This window comes from Salvelinus fontinalis, chromosome 11 (genome assembly GCF_029448725.1).
Source record: "Salvelinus fontinalis isolate EN_2023a chromosome 11, ASM2944872v1, whole genome shotgun sequence".
NCBI lineage: Eukaryota > Metazoa > Chordata > Actinopteri > Salmoniformes > Salmonidae > Salvelinus > Salvelinus fontinalis.
In genome coordinates, this window is record NC_074675.1 from 38,753,040 (window position 1) to 38,778,907 (window position 25,868).

The 25,868-nt window shown below is 41.5% G+C and overlaps 2 protein-coding genes across 3 annotated transcripts; both read right to left on the reverse strand.

Moving 5' to 3' along the window:
- Positions 1 to 4,835: 4,835 nt before the first annotated feature.
- Positions 4,836 to 10,786, reverse strand: LOC129864838 (transmembrane protein 272-like). 2 transcript variants are annotated; one of them, XM_055937121.1, is made up of 4 exons: positions 10,273 to 10,786; positions 10,132 to 10,182; positions 9,793 to 9,984; positions 4,836 to 6,149 (listed from the first exon to the last, which is right to left on the reverse strand). In XM_055937121.1, the coding sequence occupies exons 1-4, from the start codon at positions 10,385 to 10,387 to the stop codon at positions 5,914 to 5,916; spliced, it is 594 nt and encodes a 197-aa protein (XP_055793096.1). In that variant the 5' UTR covers positions 10,388 to 10,786; the 3' UTR covers positions 4,836 to 5,913. The 2 variants fall into 2 exon arrangements, with proteins under 2 accessions (XP_055793096.1, XP_055793095.1); XM_055937120.1 differs by having other exon boundaries at positions 10,132 to 10,786.
- A 5,929-nt stretch (positions 10,787 to 16,715) lies between these two features.
- On the reverse strand, positions 16,716 to 18,114 carry LOC129864724 (transmembrane protein 272-like). The gene is made up of 4 exons (XM_055937026.1): positions 18,111 to 18,114; positions 17,920 to 17,970; positions 17,591 to 17,797; positions 16,716 to 17,167 (listed from the first exon to the last, which is right to left on the reverse strand). Exons 1-4 carry the CDS (start codon positions 18,112 to 18,114, stop codon positions 16,959 to 16,961), a joined length of 471 nt encoding a protein of 156 aa, XP_055793001.1. The 3' UTR covers positions 16,716 to 16,958.
- Between the last annotated feature and the right edge of the window lie 7,754 nt (positions 18,115 to 25,868).

Genomic DNA, 25,868 nt, shown 5'->3' on the forward strand with positions numbered 1-25,868 from the left:
CAGCTCCAAAATGCAGGTGTTTCAGCCTAGCTCAGTGCTTTCTGTGGTGGGGCAGCCAGCGGAAAATACAGAGCGTAGGGGTTGGTAATGTTCTCTAGTTGCGCGGTGAGTAGCTCAGTGTTCTGTCACTCATGATGACAATATGTCACCGCAAAATCTACAGGGAGAGCTCGAAAATCCGAGCCTCTTGAGTGCTGCCATAGATTTACATTAGAAGTGCACATCCAATAAGGCTCAAGGTCATTGGCCTTAGATAAAATGATGACAAATCGTTATATCAACCGTAGCTTTGATTGGACTGATATCATACTTTCCAAATCTTAGCTAGCAAGCTAGACAAGCAGTCATCATCAAGAATCAAGTCCACAATCTACTGGCAAATCCTTTTTAATCCTTGAAGAGGATTTTGCCAAGAATGTGCAAAGCTATCATCAAGGCAAAGGGTGGATATTTTAAGAATCTGTTTGTTTAACACTTTTTTGGTTACTACATGATTGCATATGTGCTATTTCATAGTTGTAAGTTCTTCACTGTTATTCTACAATGTAGAAAAGAGTAAAAATAAAGAAAAACCCTTGAATAAGTAGGTGTGTCCCAACTTTTGGCCGGTAGTGTAAGTATTCAGACCCTTTACTCAGTACTTTGTTGAAGCACCGTTGGCAGCGATTAATGCCTTGAGTCTTCTTGGGTATGATGCTACAAGCTTGGCACACCTGTATTTGGGGAATTTCTCACATTCTTCTCTGCAGATCCTCTCAAGCTATGTCAGGGTGGATGGGGAGCGTTGCTGCAAAGCTGTTTTCAGGTCTCTCCAGAGATGTTTGATCGGGTTCAAGTCCGGGCTCTGGCTTGACCACTCAAGGACATTCAGAGACTTGTCCCGATGCCACTCCTGCGTTGTCTTGGCTGTATACTTAGGGTCATTGTTCTGTTGGAAGGTGAACCTTCGCCCCAGTCTGAGGTCCTTAGCGCTCTGGAGCAGGCTTTCATCAAGGATCTCTCTGTACTTTCTCTGTTCAACTTTCCCTTGATCCTAACTAGTCTCCCAGTCCCTGCCTCTGAAAAACATCCCCAAGGCATTATGCTGCCACCACCATGCTTCACCGTAGGGATGGTGCCAGGTTTCCTCCAGATGTGACAATTGGCATTCAGGCCAAAGAGATACATTTTGGTTTCATCAGACCAGAGAATCTTGTTTCTCATGGTCTGAGAGTCCTTTATGTGCGTTTAGGCAAACTCCAAGCGGGCTTTCACGTGCCTTTTACTGAGGAGTGGCTTCTGCCTGACCACTCTTCCATAAAGGCCTGATTGGTGGAGTGGTGCAGAGATGGGAGAACCTTCCAGAAGGACAACCATCTCCACAGAGTATCTGTGATGCTCTTTCAGAGTGACTATCGGGTTCTTGGTCACTTCCCTGACCAAGGCCCTTCTTCCACAATTGCTCAGTTTGGCCGGGCGGCCAGGTCTCGGAAGAGTCATTATGGGCTATTGTGTGTAGATTGATGAGGGACATTTATATGTAATCAATTTTAGAATAAGGCTGTAACGTAACAAATTGTGGAAAAACTTAAGGGGTCTGAAAACTTTCCGAATGCATTGTATATGCTCTCTTTGGTAAATAAATGAAACTAGCTCCTTTAGGGTAATCTTTTTGAATGTGAACTGTATTACTGTAATGTATTGTATTATACTGTATTATATGGACTGGAATTAAGCAGATCGTTCAAACCATAATAAAGCAGAAGAGAACATGCAATGCTCACATGCAGCCTTCAAAGTTACAAGTATAGGCTAGCGAATTTGATTTACATTTTGAAATATAATAGGGCCTTTTTGTATAGGATAATTAGTAGACTAACGCATATAAACTACCGTTCAAAGGTTCGGGGTCACTTAGAAATGTCCTTGTTTTTTAAAGAAAAGCATGTTTTTTTTGTCCATTAAAATAACATAAAATTGGTCAGAAATACAGTGTAGACAATGTTAATGTTGTAAATGACTATTACATCAGAGTGTCTAGTTTGAGAAACAAACACCTTACAAGTCCTCAACTGGCAGCTTCATTAAATAGTACCCGCAAAACACCAGTCTCAACGTCCACAGTGAAGAGGCAACTCCGGGATGCTGGCCTTCTAGGCAGAGTTCCTCTGTCCAGTGTCTGTGCTCTTCTCCCATCTTAATCTTTTATTTTTATTGGCCAGTCTGAGATATGGCTTTTTCTTTTCAAATCTGAGAGAGAGAAAGACTGCAAGAGAATGCATGCGCGTGCACTGATTTAAAGCAACGATATTCGAGTGATAGGCTGTTTTAAAACTCTGCAGCTGCACAAAAAAACCATCTTTACAATTTAAAACCAAGGTGACCCCAAAAGCCAGATGGAGATGGGTAAATTAGACAAGCATTCAGTCTCTATATTACTGTAGCATAGGCTATGCTGCAGCAAATGTAGGCCTCCTTGTCACAAGAAAAAAAAGTTACCATAATGAGATGATAGGTCTACATGCATTGTGAACTGCGCTCCATACTGAGATGGACTGTCTGTCACCACCCTGAGTGTTGTTTCATCATGCAGAGGCCACAGAGAAGCCAGATTTAGACATTGCATATCATTTAACAATTCCATTTCACGCCATGCTGTTCATAGAAATAATTTATTATAATTTACTGGTTTCTAAAGGTTATTTATTCCGGGAAAAGTGAGTGGTTTTGGGTGGTAAATCCCGGTAAATCTAGGTAACCCGGTTCCCACCATTCAACCCTAATACCCATATGTTAAGAACAGACAGCAAATATGTTTTTGTTGATTGACGTCTTGTTATGCAAGGATGAGACTGCTTCGCTATATCATCCACAACCTTCTAAGATAGAAGTACTCTTCTGAGACAGCATAATGTGTTTTTTTTGTCAGATGTCTGTCTATCCTGTTTTTCTTTTTACATTCTAATGCTGAATTGCAGGATATATTATTGTCTGCAAAGAGTGTCCCAGCAGGGCATTTGCTTGCTCTTTTTTGTTAAGGATATTGGGATTTGGATTTTTTATATTTTCTGATTGGATTCATAGTCTCCCCTTTAACTGTCCTAATTGCCCCATTTTTATAACCTCTGATGTTCAGGGATTGAGTCTGTTGGAGAGGATCAGCTTGAGCAAAGTGAGGTGTAGAATCACTGATCTACAAATAGTATTCCCTGCCAAATAATAGGCTTTGTGCAATTAAGATTTGTAGTCACTGGAGGAAAAGGGAATCAAGTCTCAACTCTGATTCCCGGCAGTGCTTTGGGTATGGAAGGGAACACAGATGATGGAGTTCACAAGCATTGATGAAGCCCTGAGCAGGCTGCAGGAAACCTTTCCAGTTGAAAGAGAGCCCAGTGACCTGAGGAGAGGAAGAAGCAGAAAAAGGTGATAATACAGTGATGCCCAAGACCAGTTTACGGTGCATTTGGAAAGTATTCAGACCCCTTGACTTTTTCCACATTTTGTTACGTAACAGCCTTATTCTAAAATTGATTAAATTCTTTATTTTCCTCATCAACCAACACAATACCCCATAATGACAAAGCGAAAACAGGTTTTTAGAATATTTACAAATGTATTAAAATAAAAAAACTGAAATACCTTATTTACATAAGTATTCAGACCCATAGCTATGAAACTCGAAATTGAGTTGATTCAATTGATTGGGCATGATTTGGAAAGGCACACAAATCAAATCAAATCACATTTTATTGGTCCCATACACGTATTTAGCAGATGTTATTGCGGGTGTAGCAAAATGTTTGTGTCCCTAGCTCCAACAGTGCAGTAATATCTAACAATTCACACCAATACACACAAATCTAATAGTAAAATAATTAAATTAAGAAATACATAAATATTAGGAAGAGCAATGGAGGAGTGGCATTGACTATAATACAATAAAATATAATATAGTATATACATATGAAATGAGTAAAGCAGTATGTAAACATTATTAAATTGAATAGTGTTCCATTATTAAAGTGACCAGTGATTCCATGTCTATGTATATAGGGCAGCAGCCTCTAAGGTGCAGGTTTGAGTAACCGGGTGGTAGCCAGTTAGTGATGGCAGTCTACACCTGTCTATATATGGTTCCACAGTTAACAGTGCACGTCAGAGCAAAAATTTAATTTAATTTATAAGGTAATACAAACTGGCCACAGTACTTAAGTAACAGTCTTTCTCCAATGTATGTACAATGACATAATCCACATTTTTTTTGTTGGTACATTAGGAGAGGAGTTGGAGTTTAAAAGCCCTAAAAAGGCAAAGCGCCTCATAGTACAACGTAGACCAACAAAATCCAATTTATCACATGGAATATGCACGGGCTTCATGATAGCATATCAAATCAAATTTCAAATCAAATTTATTTATATAGCCCTTCTTACATCAGCTGATATCTCAAAGTGCTATACAGAAACCCAGCCTAAAACCCCAAACAGCAAGCAATGCAGGCGTAGAAGCATGGTGGCTAGGAAAAACTCCCTAGAAAGACTCTCTGTGGTCACTAAAGATCCCATGGCACTTATTGAAAGAGTAGGGGTGTGAACCTGAGTGTCCTAACTAAATTCCCCATCTGACCCTCATACCATCACGGTCACTTAATCATCCCCAGCTTCCAATTGGCTCATTCACCCTCCTCCTCTCCCCTGTAACTATTCCCCAGGTCATTGCTGTAAATGAGAATGTGTTCTCAGTCAATTTACCTGGTTAAATACAATTACAGACCCAAGTTTAATAAATTGTGACAATAAAATAATAACAAAGCTCGTAAGCAATATAATGGCAAAAGTATTACCAGACTTGATACATATCAATCAAACAGGGTTTATTAAAAATAGACATTTGCAAATACAATAAAATGTTTCAGTTTAATGCAGTACGCTAAAAAACAAGATGCAATTATCAATAATCGTTGTTGATGCCGAATAGGCTTTAGACTGTCTTGAATGGCCTTTTCTATTTAAAACTTTGGAAGCTTTCAGCTTTCCAGCTGAAATAATACATTTAATAAAAATATTATAAAAATGTCCTAAAACAAATATATACACAAATAAGACATTATTGGATGAAATTGCTTTAGAAAGGGGCACAAGACCGGGATGTCCTCTCTCCCCCTTTCTGTTTGCACTAGCAATTGAACCGCTTGCAGAAAGAGTTAGAGAGGACGAAAATGTATCAGTATTGGTTTGCATGAAAATAAAATAAACTTATTTGCAGATGATATCCTCATATACCTGACCAATATTTAAAACTTAATGCCCCCCTTGCTAAAAATATTCTCAAGATATAAAATTAACTTAATAAAAAAAAGAAATAATGGCAATAGGAAAAATTAAAATAATAACTCATGATCTAAAGCAATCCTTTAAGTGGATTAATATTTAGGATGCCTAATAAGTGACAACAAACAACAAATATAAAAATATAACTTCATCCCATTACTCAATAATATGAAAGCAGATCTAATTAAACAGAGCAATCTTCCCATAAATTTAACAAGTAGAATAAACCTCTTCAGAATTGTATGACTCCCAAAGTTTTTATACTTATTCTTGGTAATACCAATTATCCCACCGAAAACATTAAAAAAAAAAGTAAATTCGGTCAAAAGTATACTCAGGCTATCCAACTGACAATCTCTTAAGAAAACAAAATGTTTGGGAACATTATTGTATACCCACTTCTCCAGGCACCACTACACACACACACACACACACACACACACACACACACACACACACACACACACACACACACACACACACACACACACACACACACACACACACACACACACACACACACACACACACACACACACACACACACACACACACACACACAGAGAACAGCAAATGTTAGTGAGCTTTCTGTCCCACAGAGTTCTCAAGCGTCCACACCATACGATCTCTTATGTGAATGGAGTAAATGGTGTCCCCTAAATGCAATTTTCACACAGGTAAGGAAGATGAAGTACACTCCACAGAAGAACACCACAGCCATACAGATGCTGCCCAGGCTGGTGAACCAGAAAGCAAACAGGTATATCTTTCTCTGACAGTACTTCTCTCCACCGTTTGAGTCATAGTTCGGGGGATATATGGAGTACACCCACTCACTACCTTAAGATACAGAAAAAAACAAGGAATAATGTTAGACAATAATAGGTAAAGTGCATTCAGAAAGTATTCAGACCCCTTGACTTTTCCCACATTTTGTTACGTTACAGGCTTATTGTAAAATGGATTAAATAAAACAAATTCCTCATCAAACTACACACACTACTGTAGCAATATTGATGAAATCAAATAAAATATAATTGTATTAGTCACATGCACCGAATACAACAGGTGTAGACCTTACAGTGTGTAAGGCCTGGGTGTCGGAGTGTGGAGTCAACACGCAGGAAACAGCAGGTGCCAAATCCAAACTGTTCTTTAATGAACACGGACCATCTAGTCCACCCTATTAACACACTGGGTGTACAATATAACCAACCCCAGACACGGGGTAAAAGAACTCAGTCCAGAAAACATGTAGCACACAATCAACACCACTACTTACAAGTAAACAATCCCGCACAAAGAAAGGTGCGGGCCGGCTGACTAATAAGCCCAACTAATTAACCCTAATACACCACAGGTGAACCCAATAACCACCTAGGGAGGGGGAGAAAAAGATCAGTGGCAGCTAATAGGCCGGTGACGACGACCGCCGAACGCCACCCGCACGGGAAGGAGAGCCTGCCTCGGTCGAAGTCGTGACACAGTGAAATGCTTACTTACGAGCCCCTAATCGATAGTGCAGTTTCAGAAAATATGGATAAGAATAAGAGATAAAAGTAACAAGTAATTAAAGAGGAGAAGAAAAAATAACAATATATACAGGGAGGTGCCGGTACAGAGTCAATGTGCGGGGGCACCGGTTTGTTGAGGTAGTATGTACATGTAGGTAGAGTTAATTAAAGTGACAATGCATAGATGACAACAGAGAGCGGCAGTGGTATTGAAGTTGCACAGGAAACAGGAAACGGAAACCAATTGTTACTTACTTCATGTACTTGATGTGCTGGTTAACAACATGCATGGTAAAGATTGATTAACTATATATCTTTGTCTGTTGTGACTACATCACAAAGCATATTGAAACAAATATTGCATAGTGACAAAGCAAAAACAGGTTTTTAGAAATTTCTGGAAATGTATTAAAAATAAATACAGAAATACCTTATTTACATACAGTTGAAGTCAGATGTTTACATACACTTAGGTTGGAGTCATTAAAACTTGTTTTTCAACGACTCTGGTTGAAAGGGAGGTGACCAAGAACCCGATGGTCACTCTGACAGAGCTCCAGAGTTCCTCTGTGGAGCACTCCACCAATCAGGCCTTTATGGTAGAGTGGCCAGACAGAAGCCACTCCTTAGTGAAAGGCACATGACAGCCCACTTGGAGTTTGCCAAAAGGCACCTAAAGGACTCAGACCATGAGAAACAAGATTCTCTGGTCAGATAAAACTAATATTGAACTTGTTGGCCTGAATGCCAAGTGTCACGTCTGGAGGAAACCTGGCACCATCCCTACGGTGAAGCATGGTGGTGGTAGCATCATGCTGTGGGGATGTTTTTCAGCGGCAGGGACTGGGAGACTAGTTAGGATCGACGGAAAGATGAATGTAGCAAAGTACAGAGAGATCCTTAATGAAAACCCACTCCAGAGCGCTCAGGACCTCAGACTGGGGAGAAGGTTCACCATCCAACAGGACAACGACCCTAAGCACACAGTCAAGACAACGCCGGAGTGGCTTCGGGACAAGTCTCTGAATGTCCTTGAGTGGCCCAGCCAGAACTAACTTGACCCCGATCTCTGGAGAGACCTGAAAACTGTTGTGCAACGACGCTCCCCATCCACCCTGACAGAGCTTGAGAGGATCTGCACAGAAGAATGGGAGAAACTCTCCAAATACAGGTGTGCCAAGCTTGAAGCATCATATCCAAGCAGACTCAAGGCTGTAGCTGCTGTCAAGTGTGTATTTAAGTTTTTACATTTTTTAATACATTTGCAAAGATTTCTAAAAACCTGTTTTTGCTTTGTCATTATGGGGTGTTGTGTGTAGATTGATGAGGGGGGGGAAATTATTTAGTCAATTTTACAATAAGGCTGTAACGTAACAAAATGTGGAAAAAGTAAATTAGTCCCCAATGGACTGTATATACAGATTTGTGGAAATAACGCTACTGTTTACTTTGTGACATACTGTGGAGCAGTGGTGGGCCGTCAGGGCCTGCAAGGCCTTCTCTGCTGGCCTAAACATCATCAGAATATAATTTTTTTAAAAATATATTTCCCCACAAATATGTATTAAATTATTCCCCAGAGTAAGAGTTATACTCTTCATTTCATAGCTTTCCTCTTGGTTGCACTGCTTCCAGCCCCAGGTTGAGATTTTGAGGGCTGGTCTTTATGTTAGATCTTTTATCCAATCATATTCAGCCATCATGTGTTGCCAGGGGTCTAAAATCTGCCCTCAGGCCTTCAGAATCAACAGTGCTGGCGCTTGTAGCTTATAGTGAATGGAAATGAAAATTTAGTGTCAACCAATCAGCTTTAGAGTTGGCTATTGTACGCCTTCTGGCTGGCTCCAGTGTTACACAGGAGCCAGCTAGCAGGCGTAGTGCGTGTACGTCTTTTGATTGGATTACCAATATTGAGAGGCAGGTCCTATGGAGATCTAGGAAACTGAATTTGATAAACGAATTAATTCGCGTACTACTAAGCTGTTTTTTCAACCCACAATGGTGGAAGGAGGAGAAGATATCGATTTGGTCGAGGATATAATTATAACGCCATTCTCAAGACTAACTTTTCAAGAAAAGTCAGACATTGTAAGGAGAGGTCGCACGACGCCACAAAGCCTGTCACAGGCGGGAAAGTGCTTCGTTCGCTCGCCACTTTCAAAGTTTCAACTACGAGCGCTGTCAATGGCTCACAGGCTCCGAGACGCACTGCAAACTGTACTGCTGGGAATGCCTATTATTTGCAAGTGATCGATTTGGTGTTTGGAGCCATACTGGCTTTGCAAACTTCAGTTGTCTAACCAAGGCAGCAATGAGACACCAAAGTACGTCTGGGCACTAACAAGCAATGGTGCTTTTGAAAACTTTTGGGGACACCGGAGTGGATCTACAGCTCAAAGAACAAATGCGCAGGGCAACGGAGCTGCACAATGAAAAGGTGAAGGGAAATATTGAAAAGACTCATTGATTGTGTCATGTTTTTGCGTAAACACTGTTTACCCCAAATTGTCAATTTGTCAATTTCAAGGTGACGCAACACCTGGTTATACTGCATTTATGTCTAAATGTATAGTTTCTAGAGCCATGGCATCATAATGAGGTGGATTAATTCGGGTGGGACTGTGTAGTACCTCACTGAAGGCCCAGGCCCCAGGCCCACGGCACGCCACTGCTGTGGAGTCTATGTATTGATAATGACAATGTGAAGTTGGTGGTGCTAGGCTATTCTGCAACTTCCTGTACTCAAGTTTTCTGGTTGACCGGTTGGTGCACCAAAACTTCAACACATAATTTCTTGTTTCCCCTAGCCTCTCGAGATGGTCAATCCTTTCAGTTAGTCTCCCATTGACATTAATACATGAATGCAAGTGAAAATTTGACTTAGGGGCAAATCATATCTTCCACTTATGTGCCTATTGCCACCTCCTTCTCCCTTCCCTCAATCTCCTTTCCTCATCCCTCTTGCTTACCCGTGATGAACCAGCCGAGGTTAAAGAGTTGGAGGAGGAAGATGCAGGAGGAACACAGTAGGCTCAGGAAGCCAGTCTCCAGTGTGTTATTGAGGTAGGATAGGAGCAGGGAGGCGATGGACGTCACCCCGATCACCAGCAGGTAGATGGGTATATAAGGCTGTAAGGGGCAGTCATGTAGGTGCATAGCCCCTAAAGGAAGAAAGTGGAGATTGATTATATACAGTATGTCAGTTTCTCTCAATGGGTGGTTTTAGGCTTCTTGTAGTATCTTATCCACCATCAATGTCATTCTTGCAGTAAGGACTACGGAGAGGAAAGGAAATATGATGTACACACCTAATCCCACTGCTGACATTAGAAACATCCATAGGATGATATTCAGCACAACTGTCGACAGAGAGAGCGAGAGATCACAAATTCGAGAACATGCTGAAAACGCTGAACACTCATTTGTTATATGAGTGGTAACTACTGTACCTATTATTGAGATCAGACAGGATGACAGAACGGGAGACCTCTGTGAAGTCTCCATCTTTTGTGAGTCCTTTAAATCTAAAAGGACTAGACACAGGATTGGTCTCTGAACAGTCATTTCAATGGACTAACAATCAGACTTAAAATATTTGATAGATGGTTCAAGGTTCAAAGTTTTTATTTACCAAATTGCAGAGAGCAAAGATTCTGACATTTAAATATACCAGTTGCAGTTTATATTCACTTCTATACAATGTGCCACTAATAAATAATGAATAAGATAAAAACTCAGCATAGATAGCAGTTCTTGAATAACTTTATGTCAAATGCTGAAATCATAAATGAATGGTTACCAAATGGAGTGGAAATTAACACTGAGCCCTCAAATTAGTTGTTGATAAAAGTATACAGTATTCAATACATCAAATATGTTGTTTTATTTTGTGAGTATCTCTTACCTGTCTCTTTTGTGAAGGAGTGAATCTGTCAAGATTTTTGCTTTTCCGTTACCGTGTAGCCTCACAGCTTGTGCCATAATTAGTCAACTTTGAAATTTCTACCACTGAGGTAGGATGTTTTGAAATGCACCCTCAGGGCAAAGCAGAATCATTGCAACACCCCCTAACCACACTCTACAACACAACTCATAACCTGCATAGAGAATTATTCTTAGCAGCCATTTCCTTTGCATTTTCTCTTTTTAAAGACTAACATTGCTAAAGCCAGAGTTACCAGAGATACATTACTGAAAAGAAAGCTAGTTTGTAATATCTTTATTAAGGCAGGATGTTTGAAAATAGTCCCCAAGACACCACCTACAGTATATGACAAATAGACTGGATAGGTCAGCAACAAGGCAAGTCAAAAACCCTTTAGTCAAAAAGTCTCAAAACCCCCCAAGAATTACTCCTGAGATCACTCCTGTCCAGGCAGCCCGTAAACATTGTCAGCTTGTATGACATGTATTTGAAACTGCTGGGCATGTTGCCTTACATTCCCCACAGCCTGCCCTCCTTTTCCTGTAGTCCACGGTCGTCTCCTTTGTCTTGCTCACATTGAGGAAGAGGTTGTTGTCCAGGCACCACACAGCCAGGTCTGTGACCTACTCCTTATAGGCTGTCTCATTGTTGTCGGGTGATCAGTCGTCAGCAAACTTAATGATGGTGTTGGAGTCGTGCTTGGCCACGCAGTTGTGGGTGAACAAGGAGTACAGGAGGGGACTAAGCACGCACCCCTGAGGGGCCCCTGTGTTGAGGATAAGTGTGGCAGTTACCACCTGGGGGCGGCTCGTCAGTAAGTCCAGGATCCAGTTGCAGAGGGAGGTGTTTAGTCCCAGGGTCGTTAGCTTAGTGATGAGCTTCGTGGGCAGTATGGTGTTAAACGCTGAGCTGTGGTCAAAGAACAGCATTCTCACATAGGTGTTACTTTTGTCCAGGTGGGAAAGGGCAGTGTGGAGTGTGATTGAGATTGCATGATCTGTGGATCTGTTGGGGTGTCATGTAAATTGGAGTGGGTCTAGGGTTTCCGGGATGATGGTGTTGATGTGATCCATGACCAGCCTTTCAAAGCACTTCATGGCTACCGACGTCATTTAGGCAGGTTATCTTCGGTTTCTTGGGCACAGGGACTATGGTGGTCTGTTTGGAACATGTAGGTATTACAGACTCGGTCAGGGAGAGGTTGAAAATGTATATGTGCGGTCACTGGGACGACGTCGCCAATGCACTTATTGATGTAACCGGTGACTGAGGTGTTATACTCAATGCCATTGAATGAATCCCAGAACAAATTTCAGTCTGTGCTCGCAAAACAGTCCTGTAGCGTAGCATCCGCATCATCTGACCACGTCCGTATTGAGCAAGTCACTGGTACTTCCTGCTTTAGTTTTTGCTTGTAAGCAGGAATCAGGAAGATAGACTTTTGGTATGATTTGCCAAATGGAGGGCGAGGGAGAGTTTTGTACGCATCCCTTTTGTGGAGTTAGTGTTCTTACTCCCGATTGAGCTGCGGTGTTCAGTTATGCGTTGTTTTAATTGTCTTTTCGTTTGTCCTACGTAGGCTTTCACACATGAACAGGTGATGAGATAGATTACTCCCTTTGTTTTGCATGAGATAATATCCCTAACAGGGATTTTTATGGGTGTCTGAAGAAGGATGTTTTTGTAGTGCTATTGCATTGTGCGCATGAGCCACATTTGTAGTTCCCATTTGGAATGGGTGTCAAGAGTGTCTGAAGGGGCAGGTCAGATCTCACTAAGCTATCCCCAATATTGCAACCAAGCTTATAGACTACAAGTGGGAGTTCCTTGAAGAGATGTGCAATTAATATATATATTTTTGTATGAATCGTATTTTTTATTTAAAAAAATGTTACCCCCTTTTTCTCCCCAATTTTGTGATATCCAATTGCGATGCAATTACGATCTTGGTTCATCGCTGTAACTCCCCAACGGGATCGGGAGAGGAGAAGGTTGAGTCACGCGTCATCCGAAACATGACCCGCCAAACCGCGCTCCTTAACACCTGCCCGCTTAACCCAGAAGCCAGCCGCACCAATGTGTCAGAGGAAACAGTCAGCCGGGACATGGACATCAAGGCCGGCCAAACCCTCCCTAACCCAGACGACGCTGAGCCAATTGTGCTCCATCTCATGGGTCTCCCAGTCACAGCCGGCTGTGACACAGCCTGGGATTGAACCTTGGGCTGTAGTGACGCCTCAAGCACTGCAATGAGGTGCCTTAGACTTCTGCGCCCACTCGGGAAGCCGGTTTGCAATTTTTTTGTCTGATTGCTGAAAATGCCGTGCTTTTGCTTTTATTTTCTTTGGTTTAGTTTTTAGCAATACCTCTCTTGGTTTTTGAGATATTTTCATCAAGGCAGCATCAAGAGTTTTGTCTTTGTAGCCTCTCATTTTGAATTTATCTGTCATTTTCTTAGCATTGCTGTCAAAATCTGACTGGTGGCCACAGATTAGTTTTACCCTGCATAACTGGCTATATGGTAGACCATTCTTGAGGGTGAAGGGGATGCATACTCTCCGCACGTAGCAGGGTATTGTGGTCTGTGAGCTTGTGTATTAGTCTGTGTGTAATGCATCATTCTCCTTTTTGATCCATGTTGTTAGGTTCTAATTTTCAGAGTAAATAACTCACGGACAAGTTCAATTCTTCCCAAAGGGTCGACACAGCTGTATTCAGTCAAAGACATAGCTTCCTCCGTGGTGGTATTCATACCCCACTTTGGGTGGAGTCTCCTCCTTATCACTAAACATTGCATCGTTCTTGCTAAGCAGGGAACTAAGTGGTTTGAGCCTTCAACGGTTTCTCCCCTTATCAGTACTGTCACATGCAATTGTTTCCCCTGCACTCAGCCCCTCCCAAGCTTCATTATGGCACCCCTCATGTCTCTTTTGTAACTAATCAAATCAAATCAAATGGTATTGCTCACATACACATGATTAGCAGATGTTAATGCGAGTGTAGCGAAATGCTTGTGCTTCTAGTTCCTGCCATGCAGTTATATCTAACAAGTAATCTAACAATTTCACAACAACAAAGGAATGAATAACAATATGTACATATAAATATATGGATGAGCGATGGCCGAACGGCATAGGCAAGATACAGTAGATGGTATAGAGTACAGTGTATACATATGAGATGAGTAATGTAGGGTATGTAAACATTATATAAAGTGGCATTGTTAAAAGTGACTAGTGTTACATTTATTACATCCAATTTTTAATTATTAAAGTGGCTAGAGATTTGAGTCAGTATGTTGGCAGCAGCCACTCAATGTTTATGATTGCTTTTTAACAGTCTGATGGCCTTGAGATAGAAGCTGTTTTTCAGTCTCTCGGTCTCATCTTTGATGCATCTCTACTGACCTCGCCCTCTGGATGATAACGGGGTGAACAGGCAGTGGCTCGGGTGGTTGTTGTCCTTGATGATCTTTTTGGCCTTCCTGTGACATCGGGTGGTGTAGGTGTCCTGGAGGGAAGGTAGTTTGCGTTGATGCGTTGTGCAGACCTCACTACCCTCTGGAGAGCCTTACAGTTGTGGGCGGAGCAGTTGCCGTACCAGGCGGTGATACAGTATGCTCTCGATTGTGCATCTGTAAAAGTTTGTGAGTGTTTTTGGTGACAAGCCAAATTTCTTCAGCCTCCTGAGGTTGAAGAGGCGCTGTCTGTGTGGGTAGACCATTTCAGTTTGTCCGTGATGTGTACGCCGAGGAACCTAAAACTTTCCACCTTCTCCACTACTGTCCCGTCGATGTGGATAAGGGGGTGCTCCCTCTGCTGTTTCCTGAAGTCCACGATCATCTCCTTTGTTTTGTTGACGTTGAGTGTGAGGTTATTTTCCTGACACCACAATCCGAGGGCCCTCACCTCCTCCCTGAAGGCCGTCTCAACGTTGTTGGTAATCAAGCCTACCACTGTAGTGTTGTCTGCAAACTTGATGATTGAGTTGGAGGCGTGCATGGACACGCAGTCGTGGGTGAACAGGGAGTACAGGAGAGGGCTGAGAACGCACCCTTGTGGGGCCCCAGTGTTGAGGATCAGCAGGGTGGAGATGTTGTTTCCTACCCTCACCACCTGGGGGCGTCCCATCAGAAAGTCCAGGACCCAGTTGCACAGGGCGGGGTCGAGACCCAGGGTCTCAAGCTTAATGACGAGTTTGGAGGGTACTAGGGTGTAAAATGTTGAGCTGTAGCCAATGAACAGAATTCTTACATAGGTATTCCTCTTGTCCAGATGGGTTAGGGCAGTGTGCAGGGTGATTGTGATTGCGTCGTCTGTGAACCTATTGGGGCAGTAAGCAAATTGGAGTGGGTCTAGGGTGTCAGGTAGGGTGGAGGTGATATGATCCTTGACTAGTCTTGACAAAGCACTTCATGATGACGGAAGTAAGTGCTAAGGGGCGATAGTCGTTTAGCTCAGTTACCTTAGCTTTCTTGGGAACAGGAACAATGTTGGCCCTCTTGAAGCATGAGGGAACAGCAGACTGGGATAAGGATTGATTGAATATGTCCGTAAACACACCAGCCAGCTGGTCTGCGCATGCTCTGAGGACACGGCTAGGGATGCCGTCTGGGCCGGCAGCCTTGCGAGGGTTAACACGTTTAAATGTTTTACTCACGTTGGCTGCGGTGAAGGAGAGCCCGCAGGTTTTGGTAATGGGCCATGTCGGTGGCACTGTATTGTCCTCAAAGCGAGCAAAGAAGTTGTTTAGTTTGTCTGGGAGCAAGACATCGGGGTCCCCGATGGGGCTGGTTTTCTTTTTGTAATCCGTGATTGACTGTCGACCCTGCCATATACCTCTCGTGTCTGAGCCGTTGAATTGCGACTCTAGTTTGTCTCTATACTGGCACTTAGCTTGTTCGATTGCCTTGCGGAGGGAATATGTTCCTATACTTCTGTACTTCTATACTTCTATACTTCTGAGTTTAAAATAACAATGTTCCAAGTTTAGCCCTGAATCCAACAATGTCCTGGTAGTTTATTTTTCTCTCATCAGTCTGCATGGTGAATTTGAGATCCAATCTTCAATATTGTATTATGTTATTATTGCTATTATTACTAAATGTAATTTTGATCAGTCATATTGCTCAAAATGTGATTATAATGATTGTAAATTTAAACCCAGTGATTTTGAAAGGCTTCTAATTGTCTTGGTAATTTGGCAAGTATTTGAGTGGCGTTTAATTTAGCATGGACTTTGCACTTTTGGGATTATTCAATTGATTCCCTTGTACAAGGCAACTCAATCAGTGGAGCTCAAGTATTTGAAAGGAGTTTACATATTTTAAGCCAGGTCGGGGACACCAAAATATTCACTCATATAGGCCTTGTGCAGCTCATACTAATTAAAGCACTGTTTTGCCAAATCATACACATAAGATGTATCCTGTGGTGTTATCAGTGAATAGGGCATTTTGAAAGCATTGAATGAAGGAAAATAGCTGTACAAAGAGTTCAAATGGAGTAACATTAAAACTGAACAAGGTTCATCTGGGACTCTCAAGTAACTGAACCGTTTGGGTTTCATTTTGATCTCAGGGGTTGTAAGGCTCCCAGTCAAACACATAACAGTCAGCCCGATATGTTTGTTAGTCAATGATTACGTAGAGCTACCCATAGAGATATATCATGTATGAACAATATGCCTTAGGCATGGAAATGCAACTGTTACCCAGAAGGAAAGAACCGGTAATAATGTGGCTCTGATAGACCTGTATCACTGACTAATTGTGATACAAAAACAGTTTTGTCCTGCAGGTTAAACGGAATCACTTATACAATCATACACCCACACCAGACTAGGATCATAAAGACATGAAATACAGGCACATTATTCACAATTTGAACTTTTTGTTTAATACATTTAATAATGTATAAATAGTTTAAAATCGAGCTAATGAGAATGAATGCAACAACGTTTCTCATACAGAAACACAGTAATATATAATAACAGTTAAAACACAATTCGTTATTCAATCGATAACTGGATTCCATTGGTTTTCTCTAGTTTGTTAAGTAAACATTATACACTCTTCTCCCCTCTTCTCCTCTCCAATACTATCTTCCTCCGCTCCTCTCTTCTCCCCTCTCCTCTACTGCCCTCTACTCTCCCCTCCTCCTCCTGTCTTGTACTGTTGTCTCATCTCCTCCCCTCCTCTCATCCTCTCCCTCATGCTCTGTTGTCATCAGGGTCCCGCTTGCCCAGTATAAAGGCACAGACAAGCATACAGCATCCCCCCAGCAGCAGAAGGCCCAGCACAACGTAGGCTAGCGTGGTGGTCCAGAAGGCAAACAGGTACAGGGTTTTGTTGCAGTAGGGGTCCTCAGTCAGTGTCTGGTTGAAATTGGGCTGATAGATGGAGTAGATCCACACGTTACCTAGAGAGAGAGAGAGCGAGAGAGCAAGAGGGAGCAAGAGAGAGCGAGAACGAGAAAGAGAGAGGCCTTTGGTATGAAGTTGAAAAGACTGTCATTATGTCAAGTAAATGTTTCCTAACAGAGTTTAAAACTCACGAGAGTCTGTTATTTTTGCAAGTCTTTCACTTTCACAGCTTGAGATACTGTAACGTTGTATTTTTGGTGGGAATCAGTCAGTTCTTGGAAGACGTTAAAAGTGCTGGAACGCTTCCTCCTCTCTCTCTCTCTTCCTATTATATCTCTCTCACACACACGCGCACGCGCACGCGCACGCGCACACGCACGCGCACACACACACGCACACGCACACGCACACACACACACACTGTTATTTCTCTATCCTACCACACCGTCTTTCTCTCTCCCACGGTCTCTTAGACTCACCGCTGATGAACCAGCAGAAGAGGAAGAGGGAGGCCAGGGTCCTCCAGGTGGTGCAGAGGGGGTTCAGGAGGTTGGGGGCCATGTCATCTGAGTCCTGGGCACATGGCAGGCAGGAGAGCAGGGCTAGGGCCAGGCCGGAGGACCCCATTACCATCAGGTAAATGGGGATGTAGTGCTGCCGGGGGCAGTCATACAGGTACACTGCACCTATAAAGTAATACATAGGGGTAGGAGAGTTTGGGATGGTCAGTTGCAGCAAGAGTGGGTAGCAAAGATTACAACAATGGTAAGGAAGGTTTATTATAAAAAGTATTACTTCAGCTACTCACCTATGGTGATCTGAGCGATAGGAATGACACATGCAAGTAGTTTAGAGATACCTGTGGGAGAGAGAATATAGAGGTTCAGATTTTTACCCAAAACCCAAACTACATATTTTAGCTACATTTTCCCTTTGATTTAAAGTGGTAATCTGCAGCTACTATATACATTTTTGGAACTATTTATTAATGATATGTACTCATTGATTATTAAATAATATAACTTAGAAATGCCTCATGAGCTTAGTTCAACTGTCATCCTCAGAACCCAAAATATAAGCTTGTTTGAATTTTACTCCAATGTATGTATATAAAGTATATGTAAATCGATAGCATGGATGGTCAGTCCTTGAAATAGTGGTTACATTTCTGCAGCCCCATCCCTCAGCTGTTTACCAATAGCTATGTTATTGTTTCAACTGCTGAAGGGCGCTTTAAGTGGAAGTTAGGATTCGACCCTAAATGCACCATTCAATTGATCTGAGCAACTCTTAAGTGATCGGTATCGGACGTATTTCATTCCACCTGATATGGTTGGTTTGGAAGGGTGACGCATGTGTTGCAGCAGATTTCCCCTCTCCATCTTGTGCGACACAGTCAGGCCTACAGAGGGTGATAGAGAGCCATGACAGAAAAATGACATAGGACGCTGTATTAATTCAATGGTGTGCAACACTTGGAACATTGCAGATAGAAATGTAATGTATAGCTCTCACAATTCTCAATTAGCCACAATAGAGATAATAGATAAGAGATGATAGGTAATGAATATTAATGATTTCCGTAGTAAACATACACTACCATTCAAAAGTTTGGGGTCACTTAGAAATGTCCTTGTTTTTTAAATAAAAGCACAATTTTGTCCATTAAAATAACATCAAATTGATCAGAAATACAGTGTAGACATTGTTAACGTTGTAAATGACTATTGTAGCTGGAAACAAGTGATTTTTAATGGAAAATCTACATAGGCGTACAGAGGCCCATTATCAGCAACCATCACTCCTGCGTTCCAATGGCGAGTTGTGTTAGCTAATCCAAGTTTACCATTTTAAAAGGCTAATTGATCATTAGAAAACCCTTTTGAAATTATATTAGCACAGCTGAAAACTTTTGCGCTGATTAAAGAAGCAATGCAACTGGCCTTTAGACTAGTTGAGTATCTGGAGCGTCAGCATTTGTGGGTTCGATTACCATCTCAAAATGTTCAGAAACAAAGAACTTTCTTCTGAAAGTCGTCGGTCTATTCTTGTTCTGAGAAATGAAAGCTATTCCATGTGAGAAATTGCCAAGAAACTGAAGATCTCGTACAACGCTGTGTACTACTCCCTTCACAGAACAGAGCAAACTGACTCTAACCAGAAAAGAAAGAGGAGTGGGAAGCCCCGGTACACAACTGAGCAAGAGGACAAGTACATCAGAGTGTCTAGTTTGAGAAACAAACGCCTCACAAGTCCTCAACTGGCAGCTTCAATAATATAGTACCCGCAAAACACCAGCGTCAACGTCAACAGTGAAGAGGCGACTCCGGAATGCTGACCTTCTAGGCAGAGTTGCAAAGAAAAAGCCATATCTCAGACTGGCAAATAAAAATAAAAGATTAAGATGGGCAAAAGAAAACATTCACTGGACAGAGGAACTCTTGCACCCAAAGTATACATACAGTACAAGTCAAAAGTTTGTACACACCTACTCATTCAAGGGTTTTCTTTATTTTTACCATTTTCTACATTGTAGAATACTAGTGAAGACATCAACACTATGAAATAATACATATGGAATCATGTAGTAACCAAAAAAGTGTTAATTAAACAAATCAAAATATATTTTATGTTTGAGATTCCTCAAAGTAGCCACCCTTTGCCTTGATGACAGCTTTGCACAGGTACATCCTGTTTCCTTTGATCATCCTTGAGATGTTTCTATAACTTGATTGGAGTCCACCTGTGGTAAATCCAATTGATTGGATATAATTTGGAAAGGCCCACACCTGTCTATATAAGGTCCCACAGTTGACTGTGCATGTCAGAGCAAAACCCAAGCCATGAGGTCGAAGGAATTGTCCGTAGAGCTCCGAGACAAGATTGACAAGCGTCACGTCGGGAGGAAACCTGGCACCTTCCCTACGGTGAAGCATGGTGGTGGCAGTATTGTGCTGTGGGGATGTTTTTCAGCGTCAGGGACTGGGAGACTAGTCAGGATCGAGGGAAAGATGAACAGAGCAAAGTACAGATTAGATCCTTGATGAAAACTTCCTTGTGAGCGCTCAGGACCTCAGACTGGGGCGAAGGTTCACCTTCCATCTGGACAAAGACCGTAAGATCACAGCCAAAACAACGCAGGAGTGGCTTTGGGACAAGTCTCTGAATGTCCTTGAGTGGCCCAGCCAGAGCCCAGACTTGAACCTGATAAAACATCTCTGGAGAGACCTGAAAATAGGTATGCAGCGAAGCTCCCCATCCACCCTGACAGAGCTTGAGAGGATCTGCAGAGAAGAATTGGTAAAACTCCCCAAATACAGGTGTGCCAAGCTTGTAGCGTCATACCCAAGAAGACTCAAGGTTGTAATCGATGCCAAAGGTGCTTGAACAAAGTACTGAGTAAAAGGTCTGAATACTTATGTAAATGTAATATATACAGTTTTTGCTTTGTCATTATGGGGTATTGTCTGTAGATTAGAGGGGGGCGGGGACTATTTAATCCATTTTAGAATAAGGCTGTAACATAACAAAATGTAGAAAAAGTCAAGGTTTCTTAATACTTTCTGAATGCACTGTATATCTACCATGAAAAGTTGACAGAACCATCAATCACACAATCAACAATCCCATAACTATACACACACACACCTGGCTGTCTTTGCTGCCCCTTTTATTTTCTTAGCTTTGCAATGTCACCCCTCGTTGTGTTTTTTTTCATACAAAGTTTTATGTTTGGTTGAAGTTACATTAAATAGTGAAGTAACCTGACCTGTCACACTTGTTCACGTTAGCATTTTGTTAGTCCATCACAGACTATGTTTTCAATAAAACACAGTAGGACAGTTCTACAATACAATTAATAATATTTAGCTAATACTATGTCATTGAATAATATTAAGTTAATGCCAATAACCAAGACCCTATGCACACAATTGATAGTCAGTAATGATCAGCCTCTTATTTATTTTAGGCTACTCTATGTCCAATGAATGCATTTAACTCCATGGATTGTAGGCAATAGAATGTAGGCTATGATAATAAAAATATACATCAAAAACCTTTACAGAATTAGGCAAAACATGTCAAATGTATTTGATTGTGATATGGTCGACTTACCTTGGTTGTGCGTGTGTCCGTGAAGTAAACACTACTACTGAGAGATCTGCGCTCGGGGAAAGTCAGAAAATAATTCAATTTCACTATTTCTCGTTAACTGACGGAGCTCACCGCTCTCGACAGCGCATGCTCTTGCAGTCCCTCTTCTGGTGCTGCGGGTGACTGAAAGCAGCCAAGATCACAAGTTACTGTTAGCTACCTTATCGAAACGGTAAGGACGACTGACAATTTACAATGTTACAGTTAGGCAGCACAACTTCATTTGAATAGATTGGCAACCATTTCAATTATGCTCAAATATATATTCAACTCAAATATAGAGTAGGTCAAATGAAACACACCAGCCTAGATGCCCTGGCCTTTTTATTGTGGAAGAACACAACACACATTTTATCAATTAAATTGAGCCATAATACATTCAAACTTCGATTCAGTCTCTGTCTGACTTGTAGTCATTTGCATTATTTGCTCTGTTTATTCCAAGTCAACAAGCTGCTGCATATAATATTGCTGATATTGGTAACAGACAGTAGACCCATAAGCTTGGTATTTGGGGTATTTTATTAGGATCCACATTAGCTATTGCAAAAGCAAATCAAATCACATTTTATTGGTCATATCTACGTGTTTAGCAGATGTTATTGCGCGTGTAGCGAAATGCATGTGTTTCTCGCTCCGACAGTGCAGTACTATCTAACAAGTAACATCTAACAATTTCACAACATATATCCAATACACACAGTCCAAGTTAAGGAATGGAATTAAGAATATATAAACATATGGACAAGCAATGTCAGAGCGGCATTGATTAAGATACAGTAGAACAGCATAGAATACAGTGTATACATATGAGAAGAGTAATGCACACTTAGCCTACTTATTAGTTTGTACACAAACTATCTAGGTCAAATAGGGGAAAGGCGTTGTGCTTAGACCTAGTATTTGTCAAGCACTAAGATGAGGGTTACACAATTTGATCCAGTTAGTTATTATAATTGTAATGATTTACGAACTACAGCAGGGGCAAAATCGGACCAATAGTCGGCCCAGGCATTTAAACACACCAGTCCATTTTCTTTGGGTGTGCGTTTATATTGACGGGCCGTTCCACTAAACTATTCCAGGGCGGGTGTTTGTGAAGTGGAACAGCACAGCCTATTAGCCAAATGAGTATCATTCTGCTCAAAAATGGTAACGATAATATTTGACTACCAAGGTACAATTTAAATCTTGAAAATCAAAGTGTGAATTCATATTTTATTTTAATCTTCAGATTTTTGGCAACATAATGGCACAAATTGACCCATTGATTGCTTATTTTTTATGATGACGTCTACATTTTTACATTATCTCACCCCCGAAAGAGAAAAAATTTATGTAAATTACTATTGGTATGGTGAATAGTGAATTGCATTAATAATGAGCAGTGTTGGACTCACTCTGCCCAGTTACCACATACTCCTTAGTCCCCACACTCTCTTCATGTCCCACACTCTCCTTAGTCCCCACACTCTCCTTAGTCCCCACACTCTCTTCATGTCCCACATACTCCTTAGTCCCCACACTCTCTTCATGTCCCACACTCTCGTCATGCCCCACACTCGCCTGAGTCTCCACACACACCTCAGTCCCCACACACACTTCAGTCCCCACACTTCCGTCAGTCCCCACACACTCCTTAGGTTCAACAGAGTCCTCAGTCTCCACAACCCTCAAAGGCTCAACAAGCTGCACAGGTTTGACATCGTCAGACTTGCATAAAGAGACACAGCAGACCAGACAAAGTATGAAGCATTTACATACACCAAGCAGCCACACACATATAATAATGTCCAATATGATGGTGGTAGAGGCCACAAAGAGGTATAGAGATTTGTTGCAGTATACTGTGTTGCCGATGATCTCTTTCCGTTCGTAGTTGGGTTGGAATACAGAGAAGGTCCAAAAATGGCCTGTAGACAAAGCAGTAGGAAATGTAATCAATGTACACAGTTTGAGAGATCTTGTGTAGTTTTGTGCAATGTTGAGTTATGGCTAAGTTAGAAAAATGTTTGGTCTAAATCAGACTATATTTATAGAATATTATATGAATACTATAAATTAAAATGGCCAATTTGGCAATCAATTAGCTTCTCAGAGATCAAATAATTTTTCAACAAAATAATGTTGCAGAAATCCTAATCTTATCTGTTTCTAACTACAGAAATTATTTCAGAACAATCTGAGATGGTGCTTGCTGAAATGACCGTTTCAGTACATTCCTTCCTTCCTTCCTTCCTTCCTTCCTTCCTTCCTTCCTTCCTTCCTTCCTTCCTTCCTTCCTTCTGTGAAGTAATCACTGAGCTGATAATGTTGGATTGGTGGAAGCAATACTTTACAGAAACAGATCAGTGATTACCTCAAAGAAAGGAGGGAGGAGAGGCGGGAGGAAAGGTGTGAGGAAGGAAGCATTTTAAAAGTATTCAAACCGGGCAACATGTATCGTAATTTGATGTCTCGTACCAATAATGAGCCAGATGATGATCATGAACCAAAATAGTTTAGACAAATATTGGCACACAACACGGTCCTTGCAGCAGGAGAAGAATACATAGAAGAGGCCGAAAGATCCAGAAATGATCATGTGGATAGGGATGACACGTTTCACTGGGCAGTCATCGATGTACACAGCACCTATGTGGAGAAGTAGAAGAGTTTTGTCGATGAAGGGTGATGTGGTATGATACCGATATGTTTTTCTTACTAGCTACTTACCCAAGACAATGAAGGTCACACAAACTGCAACCCATAAGACCAGCTGGCAAACTGCAGAATTTAGACAACACAAAATATATATATTTTTTGTTTCATGTCAACCTTTATAAATGTATACATTTATAATCCGGTACATTTATAAACAGACATGTGTCAGTCATTGTTTCCCTACCCTTCAGTTATCATCAACAGCACAGCCACATCATGACTAACTGTTCTCTGAAGGGGTGCAATATGTATATTAAGAGTTATGATGTCATCTTACAAGGGTCACATTCCAGACCGACTACATTTCATCAACCAATGGTTGCGTGCCACGTCATCGACTACACAGTCGGGCATCAGATTTGCCGGTACGTTAAACACCTATTTTGAGGCTTCTGTAATGTCGTCGGATTGTAACGTGGCTAATACTTTATCAAAAGAAGCTCAGGTACGCACCTTCGAGACATCTGCCCATGGTGCGAGACACAGATTGGTGGATTGACCTGAATGGTGGATGAGACAAATGTAAAATGTACTTTTTCATGAAGACAAGAAGTGATAACACTGTAGTCGTTGCGTATCCCTTCTGAAATTTTGACATTATCTTATCTTTACTCCAGCTCCAGTCAGTTTCTAGGCTCCCCACAGTCACACTCCCCACAGTCACATAGGCTAACAAAATATATATATTGTTGACACAATGCTACGGTTGAACCATAATTACTTAATTGTTCAAGGCTGGTTTGCTAACTCATATAGATCAGCGAGTTATCCTCCTCTATGAGAGAGAGAATAGAAGTCCAGAAATCCTAATACATTTCCTACCTGCTGTAGCTGTAGAACGTGCGTTCTCTTTAGTGGTCAGACACTTATGCTGCTGAACACCAAATCAAGTATAAATGCAGAAGTGAAAGGGAATTGGAAGGTCGCTAAAACAGAACTACGGTGACCTTACTGTGACAGTAGGAATCTAAAGGTAGTACTTTCAGTTTGATGCATGATAAGAAACTCCACGTTCTCTGGACTTTATCACTACTGCATCTTGTGGGTGGCAGCAAATGTCACGTCTTAATCCTTCATCTTAATTCAAACACAAACACTATATTGATTTAAAGTTGCAGTTGTGTTCAGCAGTGGCATTAATACGTGTCACATATGAATATATATATTTTTTTATTATTCAGTTAATAAAGCTGCATGGTCTCTTTTTTGCTTTCTTTAGTAAGGCAGCTCCAAAATGCAGGTGTTTCAGTTTAGCTCAGTGCTTTCTGTGGTGGTGGGGAAGCCAGGTTGGTAATGTTCTCTAGTTGCGACGTGATTGGCTCGGTGTTCTGTCACTCATGGGGAGAGCTGGAAAATTCAAGCACCTTGGATGCTGCCATAGAGTTACATTAGAAATGCACATCCAAGAAGGCTCAGGGTCATTGGCCACAGATAAAATTATGTCTAATCACATTATATCTACCATAGCTTTGATTGGACTGATCATGTCAACATCATACTTTTAAAATCGTAGCTACCAAGCTAGACATGCAGTCATCCTCGTGAATCACGTCGACAATCGACTGGCAAATCCTTTCAATTCTTGTCATATGAAGCGAAATTATAGATGAAACATATCGGTGCTCATCGGCCATTGGACATAAACATTACACAACAAGTTGGAAATCGCAAATTCAACAATGAGTTGTTTGTAAGGAATTAGTGGTTAACAGCAAACGTTGCAAAGCAATCACTAGCCTGCTTTTCAGTGGAGTGGGTGTGTGGTCCAAGTCTGGGTTTAAAGGTCTCTTTTCCAAGCTTAAAAGGATAAACATTCAACACCATAGGCCAGAAGACATTGGCCATGCTGTCAATCGAGCATGACTTCTGCCACATTCAAAACAACTGGAAACTCTGAAC

Bases quoted from the DNA above. Each gene is read 5' to 3' on its own strand.
- LOC129864724 (XM_055937026.1), bottom strand. The intron at 17,798-17,919 runs GTGAGTAGCTGA...ATTACTTTATAG, and splicing joins TATCGCTCAGATCACCATAG to GTGCAGTGTACCTGTATGAC. The intron at 17,168-17,590 runs GTGAGTCTAAGA...CTCTCTCTCTAG, and splicing joins CTTCTGCTGGTTCATCAGCG to GTAACGTGTGGATCTACTCC.
- LOC129864838 (XM_055937120.1), bottom strand. From the start codon at position 10,387: ATGACTGTTCAGAGACCAATCCTGTGTCTAGTCCTTTTAGATTTAAAG. The intron at 9,985-10,131 runs GTGTGTACATCA...TTCTTCCTTTAG, and splicing joins AATGTCAGCAGTGGGATTAG to GGGCTATGCACCTACATGAC. The intron at 6,150-9,792 runs GTAAGCAAGAGG...CTGTATCTTAAG, and splicing joins CCTCGGCTGGTTCATCACGG to GTAGTGAGTGGGTGTACTCC.